At 42.2% G+C, this 14305-nt stretch overlaps 1 protein-coding gene across 1 annotated transcript in view; it reads right to left on the reverse strand.

Annotated features, from left to right (window-relative positions):
• The window catches only part of LOC139386570 (NT-3 growth factor receptor-like), a 287619-nt gene that overhangs the window by 24234 nt on the left and 249080 nt on the right, over positions 1-14305 (reverse strand). Inside the window, exon 13 of the mRNA XM_071132265.1 lies at positions 2716-2846. Within this exon, the coding sequence (XP_070988366.1) occupies positions 2716-2846 (131 nt within the window). The remainder of the gene's footprint in view (positions 1-2715; positions 2847-14305) is intronic.

Consider the following 14305-nt stretch of genomic DNA (forward strand, 5'->3'; position numbering starts at 1 on the left):
TACCCCAGTATGGGAGTACCTGATATAGGCCGAGCAGTGGTGGTGGTTTTAGTTTAAATGTAGCTTATGTCTCTCAAGATTGTACTGAGCTCAACATAATTTAAGCAATATCAGTTTACCATTATTTAGTTACGGCTATCTTGAGGTTTAAATTTAATTTCAAGATCAATCCCTGAGAAAATGATCCTATTTAATATTTGGTCAATTAAGTTAATTGTTCAGTGCTGGTTAATGATACAAATTCTCAAGAATTTGGCTAGTTCTGTCTGGGAGTGGTCTGAGTGGGGAGGGGAAAACTGAAAACTATCTGTTATCGGCAGAGAGGTTTGGAACTCTCTTTCTTATTGGTCTATTACCTAATTTACCGCCTGGTGATGTTACTCCATCCCACCAAAACTGGCTGAAATTTCTGCCAATCTTTTCAAACAGCTCTTACACTAAAAGGACGTTATCATCATTTTCACAATGTCACAGTATTATTCCAACCTCATAGGGTGGAAATATAATACCCAGGAAAATCCAGTTTTTGACTCCACTGGCCTTTAAAATGGATGTCATCGTAAACAGGTGTCTGCATCAACTAGGGGCTGCTATAACACAATCCCAACAGACCTGATTAACCTTGAAGCTGTGGAAATCTATACCCTTGTAATAATGGGTTGAAAATGTGCGAACAAACATAATAGCTACACAAGCTGTTTGGTGGCCACCACCTCAATTATGCCCCAACTGCAATCCAGGAGGACTCCTCTAAAGTCACATAAATATTGATCGCTGAACATTTAACGCCTCCCTTCTCCCTGTGTACCATTGTAACAAGGTACACCATATGGCCCTGGTTGAATGACAGATCTTACTGCTACCGTCAAACCAACTGAGACCTATTTAGGATCAGGAAATCTATGATCACCCTTTAGCCTCACTAACAAACAGCTATATTTTAACATGCCTCCTATGACAGCCACATTTATGTTCTTAAAAAGCTAAGGGAATCACTGAATAAGTCAGAGGTCATATTTGTAAAAGACCCTGACAAAATGTCATTCAATTGATAAATATGCTTGGCTCAGAGGATTAAAAAAACAACTAAATAACAGACATTTTGGTTAATTGCTCAGCGCTAGTGTGTGTGTGTGTGTTAGTGAAGGGGTGAACCCAGATGGTTAATGCCCACCAGTTGTACATAATGCTCAAAGTTGTTTGTCTGTTCTACAGTTAATGCTACGGTTCATTAGCCGTTTATTTCATATTGAGCAACATTGAGCTCAATTCCAACAGTGAAGCTATTGCTAAAAGTGGCACAAAAAATCTTGACCCAAAAGTTTATATTGAAGTCAGCCATTAGGACCTGTACAGCATGTAAAACATGTTTAATATTGTGTTAAGTGAACCTGCTAATGAGATATATTGCTATGGACGTGACTTCCAGGGGGAAATGTTCTCACCTATTAGTCAGCTGCAGTCACCCTGCCCCAGTATCCAAAAAAGGTTTAATACAGGTTTTGGACAAGCAACCGAAGAAAAAAAATGCCTCTTCGGCACTTCAAATGTATTGAGCTGGTGTAGACTTCCGACCTGAGCGTGGCAGAAATGAGTGATTTACATTGGAGGTGCCGAATAGGATCTTTGTTCGGTTGCTTGTACATTTTTATTTAGACCTTTTTTGGAAGTACAGTACATACTGACTGTAACAGAAGTAAATTATGATAGTTGCTCAGCGAAACTCCATATTTGGCGAGTAACAAACACATTTTGACATCAAAACACTTACAGAGCTGTCTAATGGGAGTTTGAATCTGAGCTGCCTGTGCATTACAGAGGAGACACGCCATACTCATTGTCTCTAACGCATAGATGCTGGGGCACCGTCACCTCATATTGAACTGGGGCACTGTCATCTCATATTGAACTGGGGCACTGTCACCTCATATTGAACTGGGGCACTGTCACCTCATATTGGACTGGGGTACTGTCACCTCATATTGAACTGGGGCACTGTCACCTCATATTGGACTGGGGCACTGTCACCTCATATTGAACTGGGGCACTGTCATCTCATATTGGACTGGGGCACTGTCACCTCATATTGAACTGGGGCACTGTCACCTCATATTGAACTGGGGCACTGTCACCTCATATTGGACTGGGGCACTGTCACCTCATATTGGACTGGGGCACAGTCAACTTATATTGGACTGGGGCACTGTCGCCTCATATTGAACTGGGGCACTGTCATCTCATATTGAACTGGGGCACTGTCACCTCATATTGAACTGGGGCACTGTCACCTCATATTGAACTGGGGCACTGTCACCTCATATTGGACCGGGGCACTGTCACCTCATATTGGACCGGGGCACTGTCACCTCATATTGGACCGGTGCACTGTCACCTCATATTGGACTGGGGCACTGTCACCTCATATTGGAGCCTCATACATTCAGTCTGATATGAAACAACCAACATCGTACTCATAGTGACCTCAATGATCATTAGTATGATTATTGATCTACACTACAGCAAAAAAAATCACATTTTTATCGATCCACGTTGTTGAGGTGGCTGGCCATGGCAGGTGTGGTGGCCCCAAGAGTCGTTCAAGGATCAGGTTAATACAGTTCAAACGCTGAGCGCTGAGGGGCCCTGACCTCTGTGAGGGGTCTGCTGTAACTGGAAAGTGAGGTGGCCCTGTGTAACTGAGAGATCAACTCTTACCTTGACAGCCACAAGCATCTTGTCCTTGGTAGGGCTGAGGTTATAGCACTCTGCCAGGAACACCTTCCCAAAGGCCCCCTCTCCCAGCTCCCGCTTCAGAATGATGTCCCGACGCTTTATGTGTTGCACGTCTGAGAGAGAGAGAGAGAGAGAGAGAAAGAGAGGAGAGAGAGAGAGAGAATTGCTATGGTAACTATATTCCCAATCAAATACCAACAATTTGCAAACATTTGACAGAGAGACGTGGTTTAAGTGGTCAGCAGGTCCAGGAGCAACAAACCATCAGTGTTTCTGACAGAATCAAGGGCAAGTGTTAAGTGATGGTTTACTGATGGGACTGGTATGTCTTAAATCCTGCTCTCAAGCCTCAGTGTATCTAATGATGAGGTTGGATTAATTGGCTACAGGCATACAGAACACAGCCATAAGACCTGCTGTGGCACTACAGTGTTAGAAGAGATGTGAGGTTAAAAACAATTGTGTTTGTTACTTACTTGCAGCATACACAAATATACCACATTTATAAAAATGTCCATTGCCCAGTAATAAAATAACATCTTAGAACCTGCACACCCTAGCATCTGCAGTGAGGAAATGTTCATTCAACCAGTAGGATGCAATGCTTAAAAGTCTAAATGTCTCTTCCCCTTCCCTCCTCAAAAATAAAGTGATCATAATAATCCAAGCAAACCTGTGAAATGTCTGCAACCTGCCTGCAACCTGTACACTGTGCTAAAATGGTAAAATTGTGAAATCACAGTGTACAGCCAGAATTAGTCCTTAATCTCTGTGCGTTCCACCTGTTCTGAGTGGCTGAAAGCTGCATTCTGGGGGAAGTGTGGCTTCCATATGGCAAGTCACAGCAGCAGCTGGTATTTACTCAAAACAGGGGTTCGGATGAGCTGCTGTCCAACACATACCCACTAATGTCCAAGGACCAGCCCAGTACGGTACCACAGTTCCCCCCTGGAGGACTAGGGCAGAGAACAGAGATAGATACATACTGAGGGATGGGATGGACAGAGCTCATATTACTATTGGTTGGCACAAACTAGGCATTTCCCTTATGAAGCACCCGGAAAATAGTAGCTGCAATGCAATGATCACCATTAAGGCAATAACAAATTAATAACACCATGATATCACTTCAAATATTTCTGCTTGAACTGCGACCATCTTAAAAATATGTTTGATAATGGTTTGCACTGGACTGAGACAAATAAAAAAATCTGCAAAACCCACACAAATATCAGTAATCACATTAGATAACATTTATTTAATCAGGATCCAGAAATAAGTCATTGTTTTGTTCTCTGCAATTGCTTTTTTTTATCCCCTCCCTTCTCAATTTCCCAGAGAGAGTGATAGGTTTACAATTAGCGGGTAGCTACGTGTATGCTGGAAGGTGTGCTGTCTATCCACACAAAGCAATTAAGGAAGTTACAAATAGCTTGGGCTAATTTTCTCATTACCACAGCGGTTGTGGTGCATTCACCTCTCTGTTTATGTGGGCGAGGGCATCCATTCAGGGAGTTTACCCTCACTGGGCCATATCCCTCTCAGTGTGGCCCAGTAGCACAGAGCACACAGCTGGGATAGAACAGGACAACGTCTTCATCCTAATTAGGCTGCTTTGCATTGGAAGAGCAGATGTTGACTTCACAGTGCTGAAAATGACAGAAGAGCAAACTAGAGCTGGTTTGGTTTCAAATGTTTGCAAATTATTGGTATTTGATTGGGAATATAGTTACCATAGCAATTCTATCTTTCTTGCTCTCTCTCTCCATTAGACCACAAATGACAAACAGAAGTGCAGCATTTTATTCAGTCCAATCACTGGCACTTGACTTCTGAATGATGACTTTATGCAAATGCAGCTGTTTTCAGCGGTGACTTTTCATCAAAAGTGACTTCTCATTACACAAACTCTGTTTAATAACATATTTGAGTTCAGACACAATTGTACAGTAGAGTAAACACAGGTGTGAAATACATACCAAATCTTCAATCTATCAGTAAAAGGCTACATTTGAGTCCTTTGTAATAGATTCTGCTGTGAACATCACATAAACCCACAATTTTCCTTTGGGTTGGGAACTAAAATAGGAAGATGCCACAGCAAACTGAAGCAATATCTGCATGTTCCCTGACCCAGTCCTCAAATGTAAAGTCCACTTACTTCCTGGATTATTTAGTGTTTAGGTTAGTAGCAATGTAATCAGATAGGGATTTACTTCCCTCTAAAGCCTTGTTCACACTGCAGGCTTTAATGCTCAAATCAGTTTTGTTTTTCAAATCTGTTTTGGAATACTGACTGTCCAAACAGCAATAATTTGCTGACATGGCTACGCTAGTTGTCATAGTAATGATGGGTATGTGTGCTGTGGTGTAGGCTGATTTGTGGTGGAAATTGTGCTTCCTATCAGGCAGAAGTTATGTAGCAATCAAGCGAAGGTGACAACAATGCCTATCATGGATGTTTCCCAGTAGCTTTGAATGATCAAAATCATAGGGTAAGAACACCTTTAAAGCCTCAAAGGAGAAGATGATCCAACTTTCAAAACAAGTCCTTTTTGGTTTGCCACAGAAGTCAACTAGTTAGCTGTTTAGCTTTCTAGCACATTTCCTAGTGTTTATAAACAATTAACAAGCTAGTTAGCTACCACATGTTCTTGTCAAACTGTCAACAGAGTAGCTAGCAAGCAACAAGCTATGACAAATAAGTCTAAAAACCACTGACTGCAAAGTCGCATGACCAAGAATCAGATTTGTATCTTATTTCAAACCCCATACAAAGGTGGTTTGAAATGTGGCTTGAAATATCCGGTTCCATGTGCTTTTTGGCTGTTCAGACTGCAGGAAAAATAACAGATTCGAATCGGATATGCAAAGAAATATTGATTCAAGTCATTTGAAACTGCCAATGTGAACAAGGCTTAAAAGTTTCTATAATGCCCTGCTCAACATACTTCGATTACATGTACAAACAGAAGTACAGCATTTCATTCAGTCCAATGGCACTTGACAATCTGAAACAGCACCTCTTCAACCTCAGGAGGCTGAAGAAGGCTGAAGAAATTTGGTTTGGTCCCTTTACAGATGCACAATTGAGAGCATCCTGTCGGGCTGTATCGCCGGCTCGTACTGCAACTGCACCGCCCTCAACCGCAAGGCTCTCCAGAGGGTGGTGCGGTCTGCCCAACGCATCACCGGGGGCACACTGCCCGCCCTCCATGACACATACAGCACCCGATGTCACAGCAAGGCCAAAAAGATCATCAAGGACATCAACCACCCGAACCACGGCCTGTTCACCCCACTACCATCCAGAAAGAGAGGTTAGTAAAGGTGCATCAAAGCTGGGACCAAGAGACTGAAAAACAGCTTATATCTCAAGGCCATCAGACTGTTAAATAACCTTCACTAGCCGGCCTCCACCAGGTTACCCAACTCTGCACCTTAGAGGCTGCTGCCCTGTATACATTGACATAGAATCACTGGCCACTTTAATAATGGAACACTAGTCACTTTAACAATTTTTACATACTGCTTTACTCATCTCATGTATATACTGTATTCCATTCTACTGTATTTTAGTCGATGCTACTCCGATATTGCTCGTCCTAATATTTATATATTTCTTAATTTCATTCTTTTACTTAAAGATTTGTGTGTAATGTTGAAACTTATTAGATGCCACTGCACTATTGGAGCTAGGAACACAAGCATTTCAATACACCCACAATAACGTCTGCTAAGTATGTGACCAATAAACTGTGATTTGATTTGTACTACTCCTAGCAAGACCTTTCCTACTCTCTCTAAAACCCTGTGGGTGTCTCACACACAGTACCTTGTCTTCTATTCTTCACAATGTTGTTTCTATGATACCTGTCCTAACAGTTCTCTCACACAACTTAGTTTTTGCCTCCTCATAATATTACTTGAAACAAAGACATACACAACAACATTCCATGAGAAAACCAGATGCATTTGAGGATTCATGAATGTATCTATGCCGTCAGGCATACTTAAAAAATTAAGAGATGTTGATCTATTTAGATGATTCACAGGAAGAGAAAATGTTTTAAATAAACCACAGCCTGCTGAGCTGACTCCTGTTGAATAAGTGTTAGAAGTGTCTGTCTCCCCTCAGTGGCTAGACCATATCAAGTTCATATACAGTACACAACATGTGGAAAACAAGTGTCCTGAAGATATTAGTAATATGGGGTGGGGGAGTGTGTGCTGCTTGCCAGCTAGGTTAATGGCTAATGGCTCTGTGTACTGGTGTAATGAAAACAGTGTGGGAATGCGGAGAGAGGGCACAGCCTGCATGTGTTCAGTGTTGGGGGCAGGTGGCAGATGGTGCCCCAAAATGACTGTTCGAGGGGATCCCGGAAAGTACCGGCCTGTCTGTTAGTCTGTAAACACCCTTGCAGCATTCTCAGACTTTTGTACCTCACAGACAGAAGACACTGTTCTACAGAGCAGAGCACCTTCTCCTCTCACGACTCCTCCTCTTATACCTCCCCCTCACGCCTAGCGCTCTCCTCTCATGCCTCCCACACGCATCATTCCCCGCTCCTCTCACAAACAAATAAACAAAATGCAAATGAGGGCCGTGGCCATAAAAGGCTCCAATCTCTGAATCTCTCCATGCGAGTCATCCACAGGGCTCTCACCTGAATCCCAGTGTCACCTTACGTGGTTGCCTTGCCTCATCTTTATTTTATTATTTTTCTCTTATGCAGACGAGCAGAATGAATCTCTATCAGCACATTTCCTCCACAGGCTCTGCCAGACACTGGCTGATACATAATGTAGAGCGCGCTCTCTCGCTCTTCAGAGCAGCACAGTTCTCCAGGTGCTTTGGCTGAGGGGATGTTGAAGAACACTACAGCAAACAGAGGAATGCAGAGCATGAAGTAGGAAAACCATCAAAACACTACAAAAATTAAGCACTCAACAACAGGTCAGAGGAGTGCACTGTGGTTGCTATAGATTTTGTAACCGTACATCTATGGATTGCAAACATACAGTACAATTACACTAGGATTTGTTCCTGTTGCTTTGTTCCAAACACAATATGCATATGTACAATATCGTCAAACATAGCACAAATTAATTCGACCTTCCAACGCTTCTACACCCAACCTTATGGTGAGCGAAGGGCCTTGCCACCATAAAGTGAAACTAGATGCAGAGAAGAGATAGACAGGTTATTCACGTATGGAAACATCTATCATATTCTTATGTTGGTGTTGACAGAAGGAGAGATCAAGGAGAGACAGACACACAGAGAGAGGATATCATACTCGGGTGATTCTGGGAAAGTGTGTTGTGTCAGAAAGTCCTGAAGGGAAACAAAAGGCAGGGCAATTCATGACTGCCGTTGAAACCTGGATGCTGCACAGCACTGTCAGTAAACATGACAATCACATGAATAAGGAATGAGCTTTAAAGTGCGAGCAGTGGTGTGTGAAAAAGAAGTCTCATTGTGTCTGGAGAGGCTTGCGAGGAAGGAAGCAGCAGGCTTCACTTCAGGGCTTTACAACCATCCAAGGTTGGTTGGAGGATTGTACTGTAGCGCGGTGTACGTATAAAGAGGGCCGAACATAAGGAGCAGCTGGAGTCAGTGCCAACCCTCTCAGCAAGGCTCCTCCCAAAACAAAACAGGACATAAGGAAGCCAAAAGAGCACAGTGAGAGATACAGACTGGGTTCAAATGTGTTCTGTGGAGCAGGAGGAATGACTAATACAGGTACTCAAACTCTTTCATACTCTGACTTGAATTTACTTTGGAGTGAACCAGCAGCACTCAGGGTCAGAGGTTGGAACCGGTTCAGGGAACAGAACTGAAAACCAGAAATAACAAAGTTTTTAGAGGAACAGAAACATAACTGAGAACGAAAGTGATATATACTGTTCAGGAACAGAACCGTTATTTTAAAACCATGGGAACCGGTTAATAGTCCCCACAAACAAACGCAACAAAGCTCCTACGCAAAGCCAACTTTCTGAAGTTCATAGACATTCACAGTTCCTTCAGAGAATCCACCCCTCTGTAGATATAATTCTATGGGCCTTATTGGCAATAATGCATGTGATAACAACAAGATGCCCAGCGCTTCATGTCCAACATTGTCCTCACCTGCAAAATTTCAGTCGCATGTCGCACCCTACACTTCACTTGTCTGTCCAATAAACGTAAATAGCTTGCCCGCTCTTGAGCAAGCTGCTCTATCCATTGGTGAAATAATTTAATGTCGAGCTAAAATATATAGATTTCAGAGTTTTAAAAAGGAACAGAAAGGAACAATATAAACCTTAACCTTTTTGGTTCAAACCAGTTCAGAACTGTATTTTGCTGGTCAGAACAGTGGAATGGAACGAAAAAATAATGGTTCTGTTCAGTACAAAATGATTGGAAAATAATTTTGGTTCCAACCCCTGCTTAGGTGAAATTGGATGACCTCAAGTGCAGATGTTGGGGAGATAAATCGGAGTTAAATTGTGCGAGTCAAAATGTTTTGGGGCTGAAAAGCCATCATCAATTTTTTATGCTAGAGACTCTGCACACAGTCTGTGTCGCAGAGACGTTAAACACAGTCTGTGTGAGGGTACAAACCACACATATCATCTTCTTGTACAAAAGCTATGATTTGACTTCAACAAATCCTTCTTTGGGATGAAAGAATGGCCAACTACCCATCACGGAACTACTTTAAGTATAGGAAAGCATAGATTTCTTCAATGGAAAACTAGTTTGGTTAATGTGACATATACTGAATATATTCCACTCCAAAACATGCTTCTTTCATCTGTTATGTGTCATTATAGAGCCTCTACTCTCTGTAAGTATGTGAAGCATTTTTTTTTTTCATTTCGATTTTATTGGCAAATTAAAATGTTGAAACACTCCCCCGACTCTAACCAGTATTCCACTGTTATTGAGACACTGTCAAGGTCATTATAACTTTCTGACTCCAGTACTGCAGCAGAAGTTGCATCCATGGATGGATACAGTAGCATAGCAGGAGGTGGAGCGCAGAGCAAGGATAGAGTCTGCAGTGTGATGACCGTTCCGCCACTGAGTTGCAATTAGAATGCTTTTAATGAGTTGGGAGACTCAAATTTGCATACATATAGCTACGTTAAGTATTTACTTCAAGGAAGAAATTAGAGGAAGAAAAAATTAAGCAATGGATTTAGCAAGTAATACATACCCAACAAGTGATGAGATTTTTAGCCTGTTGATCATATTACTGTATGTTCAGTAATGTATGAAAGTGGCATCAACTGTATAGTATACTACATATGACTACTCTCCTTTTATAATAATAAGTGTCCTACAAAAATGTTCCTTTTCTTAAGAGGCCAGCTGTTAACTGGTAGATAACCCTCAACTCATATGTTCATCCTTAAATGGAGCTATAAAAATAGCCATGATTTCTCGGACGATGGGGCTCATTGGATGTTGTTTTGCACCTAAATCCAACTGATGAATACATTGATGGATGAGGGGAGAGGCCACGAAACCTGGCTATGGGTCATGGAGCAGGGTTACAGCCAATCTCTGATATTGATTGCATCTGGACAAAACTCATATTTTGCTCATGATCTCTGTGTAGGGGACAGCCATCAGTCAACTGTTGCCATGAAAAGAGAAGATGGGGGGAGGTATCTGTTCTGTAGTGGTGGAGCAGGGGCTAACATTTAGTATCTGGTTCTGAATACTGTTCTTTTCACCTTGCAACAGAAAATTACCTGTCTAAAGAAAAGGAGATGGAGTGATTGAGTGATTGATTAAGTGATTGGGTGAGAGAGTGGGTGAGTGAGTGAGTGAGTGAGTGAGTGAATGTTGCTCTATCTTTCTCACATAGTAATGGTATTTTGTTTTACCTCTTGGTAACCTTTGCCATTGCTACCATTCCCGGTAGACAGCCAAGTCTTTGACTTTGAGGTGATTTGAAATACTTCTGGCTTGAAGCTCTTCAAGTGATTACCTGAATAAATACATTTAGACAACAGCTCTGCACTAGCCATATCTGCATTTCATCACTGAACATATTACATCTGCTCATTATGAAAGGCTATAAAAATAAAACCAAGCTGGCAGATGATATAACCTGTTTCATTAAAACACCAGGCAGAGTGTAACAAAGAGGTTGTCTGAAGAGGTAGAAGTCAAAGCCAGATTTGGATGGGCCTTGCCAGGGGACATGTCCTCCGTCTTTTTGTCACTAAAAAGGATTCATTTCCCACAGATTCTCTACCTGCAGGTAATGGGAAGGAATCCAGCTGGCCACAAGTTGTGCTGCTCCTTTCAGCCCTCTCTCTCTCTGCAGTTAGGCTGACTGTCCTGCAGCTCAGTAAATAGCTGGTAGCAGAGAGGGGGAGCATTCTGACAGAGGGTACAGGCTCTGACCACAGAGACACTCATGATGAATATTTCAAGTAAATTTACATTTAATCAAATTAGTTCCTTGATGAATTAAGTGAATGTGTCATGTCCTGACCAGAGAAAGCCTTTATTTTCTATGGTGGAGTAGGTCAGGGCGTGACTGGGGGGTGTTCTAGTTTATTATTTCTACGTGTAGTCTAGTTTTTGTATTTCTATGTTGGCCTGGTATGGTTCCCAATCAGAGCCAGATGTCTATCATTGTCTCTGATTGGGGATCATATTTAGGTAGCCTTTCCCCACCTGTTGTTTGTGGGATCTTGTTTTGTATTGTTGCTTTTGAGCCCTACAAGGCTGTATGTTCGTTTGTTTGTTTCTCATTATTGTTTCTGTTGCTGGTTCACATTCAAATAAATTATGATGAACCCAAATCACGCTGCACCTTGGTCTACCCATTTCGACGAGTGTTACAGAATGCCAATCTAACTGCAGTTTCTGAGCTTGTGTAACGGTCGTCGTAGGTGGAAGAAGAGGAGGACCAATGCGTAGCGTGGTAAGTGTCCACGTTAGATTTATTCGATAACTGAACACTGAACAAAAACAATAAAACGACAACACGAACAGTCTTGAACGGTGAAGCAAAACACAGAAAAGAAAATAATCACCCACAACTCAAGGGTGAAAACAGGTTACCTAAGTATGGTTCTCAATCAGGGACAACGATTGACAGCTGCCTCTGATTGAGAACCATACCAAGCCAAACACAAAAATCCCAAATCATAGAAAAAAGAACATAGACTGCCCACCCCAACTCATGCCCTGACCATACTAAAACCAAGACAAAACAAAGGAACTAAGGTCAGAACGTGACAGCTTGTTGATGCATCATTTATCATGTATCTCTTCAAGTAAAATATTTCCTATTCTTACTGTATGTAGGTAAATGTACACTGAACAAAAATATAAATGCAACAATTTAGAAGATTTTACTGAGTTACAGTTCATATAAGGAAACCAGTTAATTTAAATAAATAAATACATACAATAATAATTAATTATTATTTTATGTATTTATATATCAGAAAACCAGTCAATATCTGGTGTGACCACCATTTGCCTCATCCAGTCCTCTTCAATGAAAATGCATGCTCTTCAACCGATCGCTACCTGCACCTACCCGCCTGTCCAACATCACTACTCTGGACGGCTCTGACTTAGAATACGTGGACAACTACAAATACTTAGGTGTCTGGTTAGACTGTAAACTCTCCTTCCAGACCCATATCAAACATCTCCAATCCAAAGTTAAATCTAGAATTGGCTTCCTATTTCGCAACAAAGCATCCTTCACTCATGCTGCCAAACATACCCTTGTAAAACTGACCATCCTACCAATCCTCGACTTTGGCGATGTAATTTACAAAATAGCCTCCAAAACCCTACTCAACAAATTGGATGCAGTCTATCACAGTGCAATCCGTTTTGTCACCAAAGCCCCATATACTACCCACCATTGCGACCTGTACGCTCTCGTTGGCTGGCCCTCGCTTCATACTCGTCGCCAAACCCACTGGCTCCATGTCATCTACAAGACCCTGCTAGGTAAAGTCCCCCCTTATCTCAGCTCGCTGGTCACCATAGCATCTCCCACCTGTAGCACACGCTCCAGCAGGTATATCTCACTAGTCACCCCCAAAACCAATTCTTTCTTTGGCCGCCTCTCCTTCCAGTTCTCTGCTGCCAATGACTGGAACGAACTACAAAAATCTCTGAAACTGGAAACACTTATCTCCCTCACTAGCTTTAAGCACCAACTGTCAGAGCAGCTCACAGATTACTGCACCTGTACATAGCCCACCTATAATTTAGCCCAAACAACTACCTCTTTCCCAACTGTATTTAATTTATTTATTTATTTTGCTCCTTTGCACCCCATTATTTTTATTTCTACTTTGCACATTCTTCCATTGCAAAACTACCATTCCAGTGTTTTACTTGCTATATTGTATTTACTTTGCCACCATGGCCTTTTTTGCCTTTACCTCCCTTCTCACCTCATTTGCTCACATTGTATTTAGACTTGTTTATACTATATTATTGACTGTATGTTTGTTTTACTCCATGTGTAACTCTGTGTCGTTGTATCTGTCGAACTGCTTTGCTTTATCTTGGCCAGGTCGCAATTGTAAATGAGAACTTGTTCTCAACTTGCCTACCTGGTTAAATAAAGGTGAAATAAAATAAAATAAAAATGGGTGTGCAAAGTTGCTAGATATTGGCGGGAAACTGGAACATGCTGTCGTACAGCTCGATCCAGAGCATCCCAAACGCTCAATGGGCGACATGTCTAGTGAGTATGCAGGCCATGGAAGAACTGGGATATTTTCAGCTTCCAGGAATTGTGCAAAGGTCCTTGCGACATGGGCACTACATTATCATACTGAAACATGCAGTGATGGTGGCGGATGAATGGCACAACAGCTGGCCTCAGGATTTCTTCACGGAATCTCTGCGCATTAAAATTGGCATCGATAAAATGCTATTGTGTTCATTGTCGGTCAGTTATGCGTGCCCATACCATAACCCCACCATCACCATGGGGCACTCTGTTCACAACGTTGTTGTCCACACAACGCTCACCCACACGACGCCATACTCGCTGTCTGCAATCTGCCTAGTACAGTTGAAACCGGGATTCATCTGTGAAAAGCAAGCTTTTCTAGTGTGCCAGTGGCCATTGAAGGTGAGCATTTGCCCACTGACGTTGGTTATAATTCCAAACTGCGGTCAGGTCAAGACCCTGGTGAGGATGATGAGCACGCAGATGAGCTTCCCTTAGACAGTTTCTGACAGTTTATGCAGACATTCTCTGGTTGTGTAAACCCACAGTTTCATCAGATGTCCGGGTGGCTGGTCTCAGACGAACCCGCAAGTGAAGAAGCCGACTGTGGAGGGCTGGTCGTGGTTACACGTCGTCTGCTGTAGTGAGGCCGGTTGGACTTACTACCAAATTCTCTAAAACAACGTTGGAGACGTCTTATGGGAGAGAATTGAACATTACATTCTCTGGCGGACATTCCTGCCGTCAACATGCCAATTGCAGTATCCCTAAAAATGTCTGTGACATCTGTGGCATTGTGTTGTGTGACAAAACTGCACATTTTAGAGTTGCATTTTATTGTCCCC

The sequence above is a fragment of the Oncorhynchus clarkii genome, chromosome 1, assembly GCF_045791955.1.
Source record: "Oncorhynchus clarkii lewisi isolate Uvic-CL-2024 chromosome 1, UVic_Ocla_1.0, whole genome shotgun sequence".
Taxonomy (NCBI): domain Eukaryota; kingdom Metazoa; phylum Chordata; class Actinopteri; order Salmoniformes; family Salmonidae; genus Oncorhynchus; species Oncorhynchus clarkii.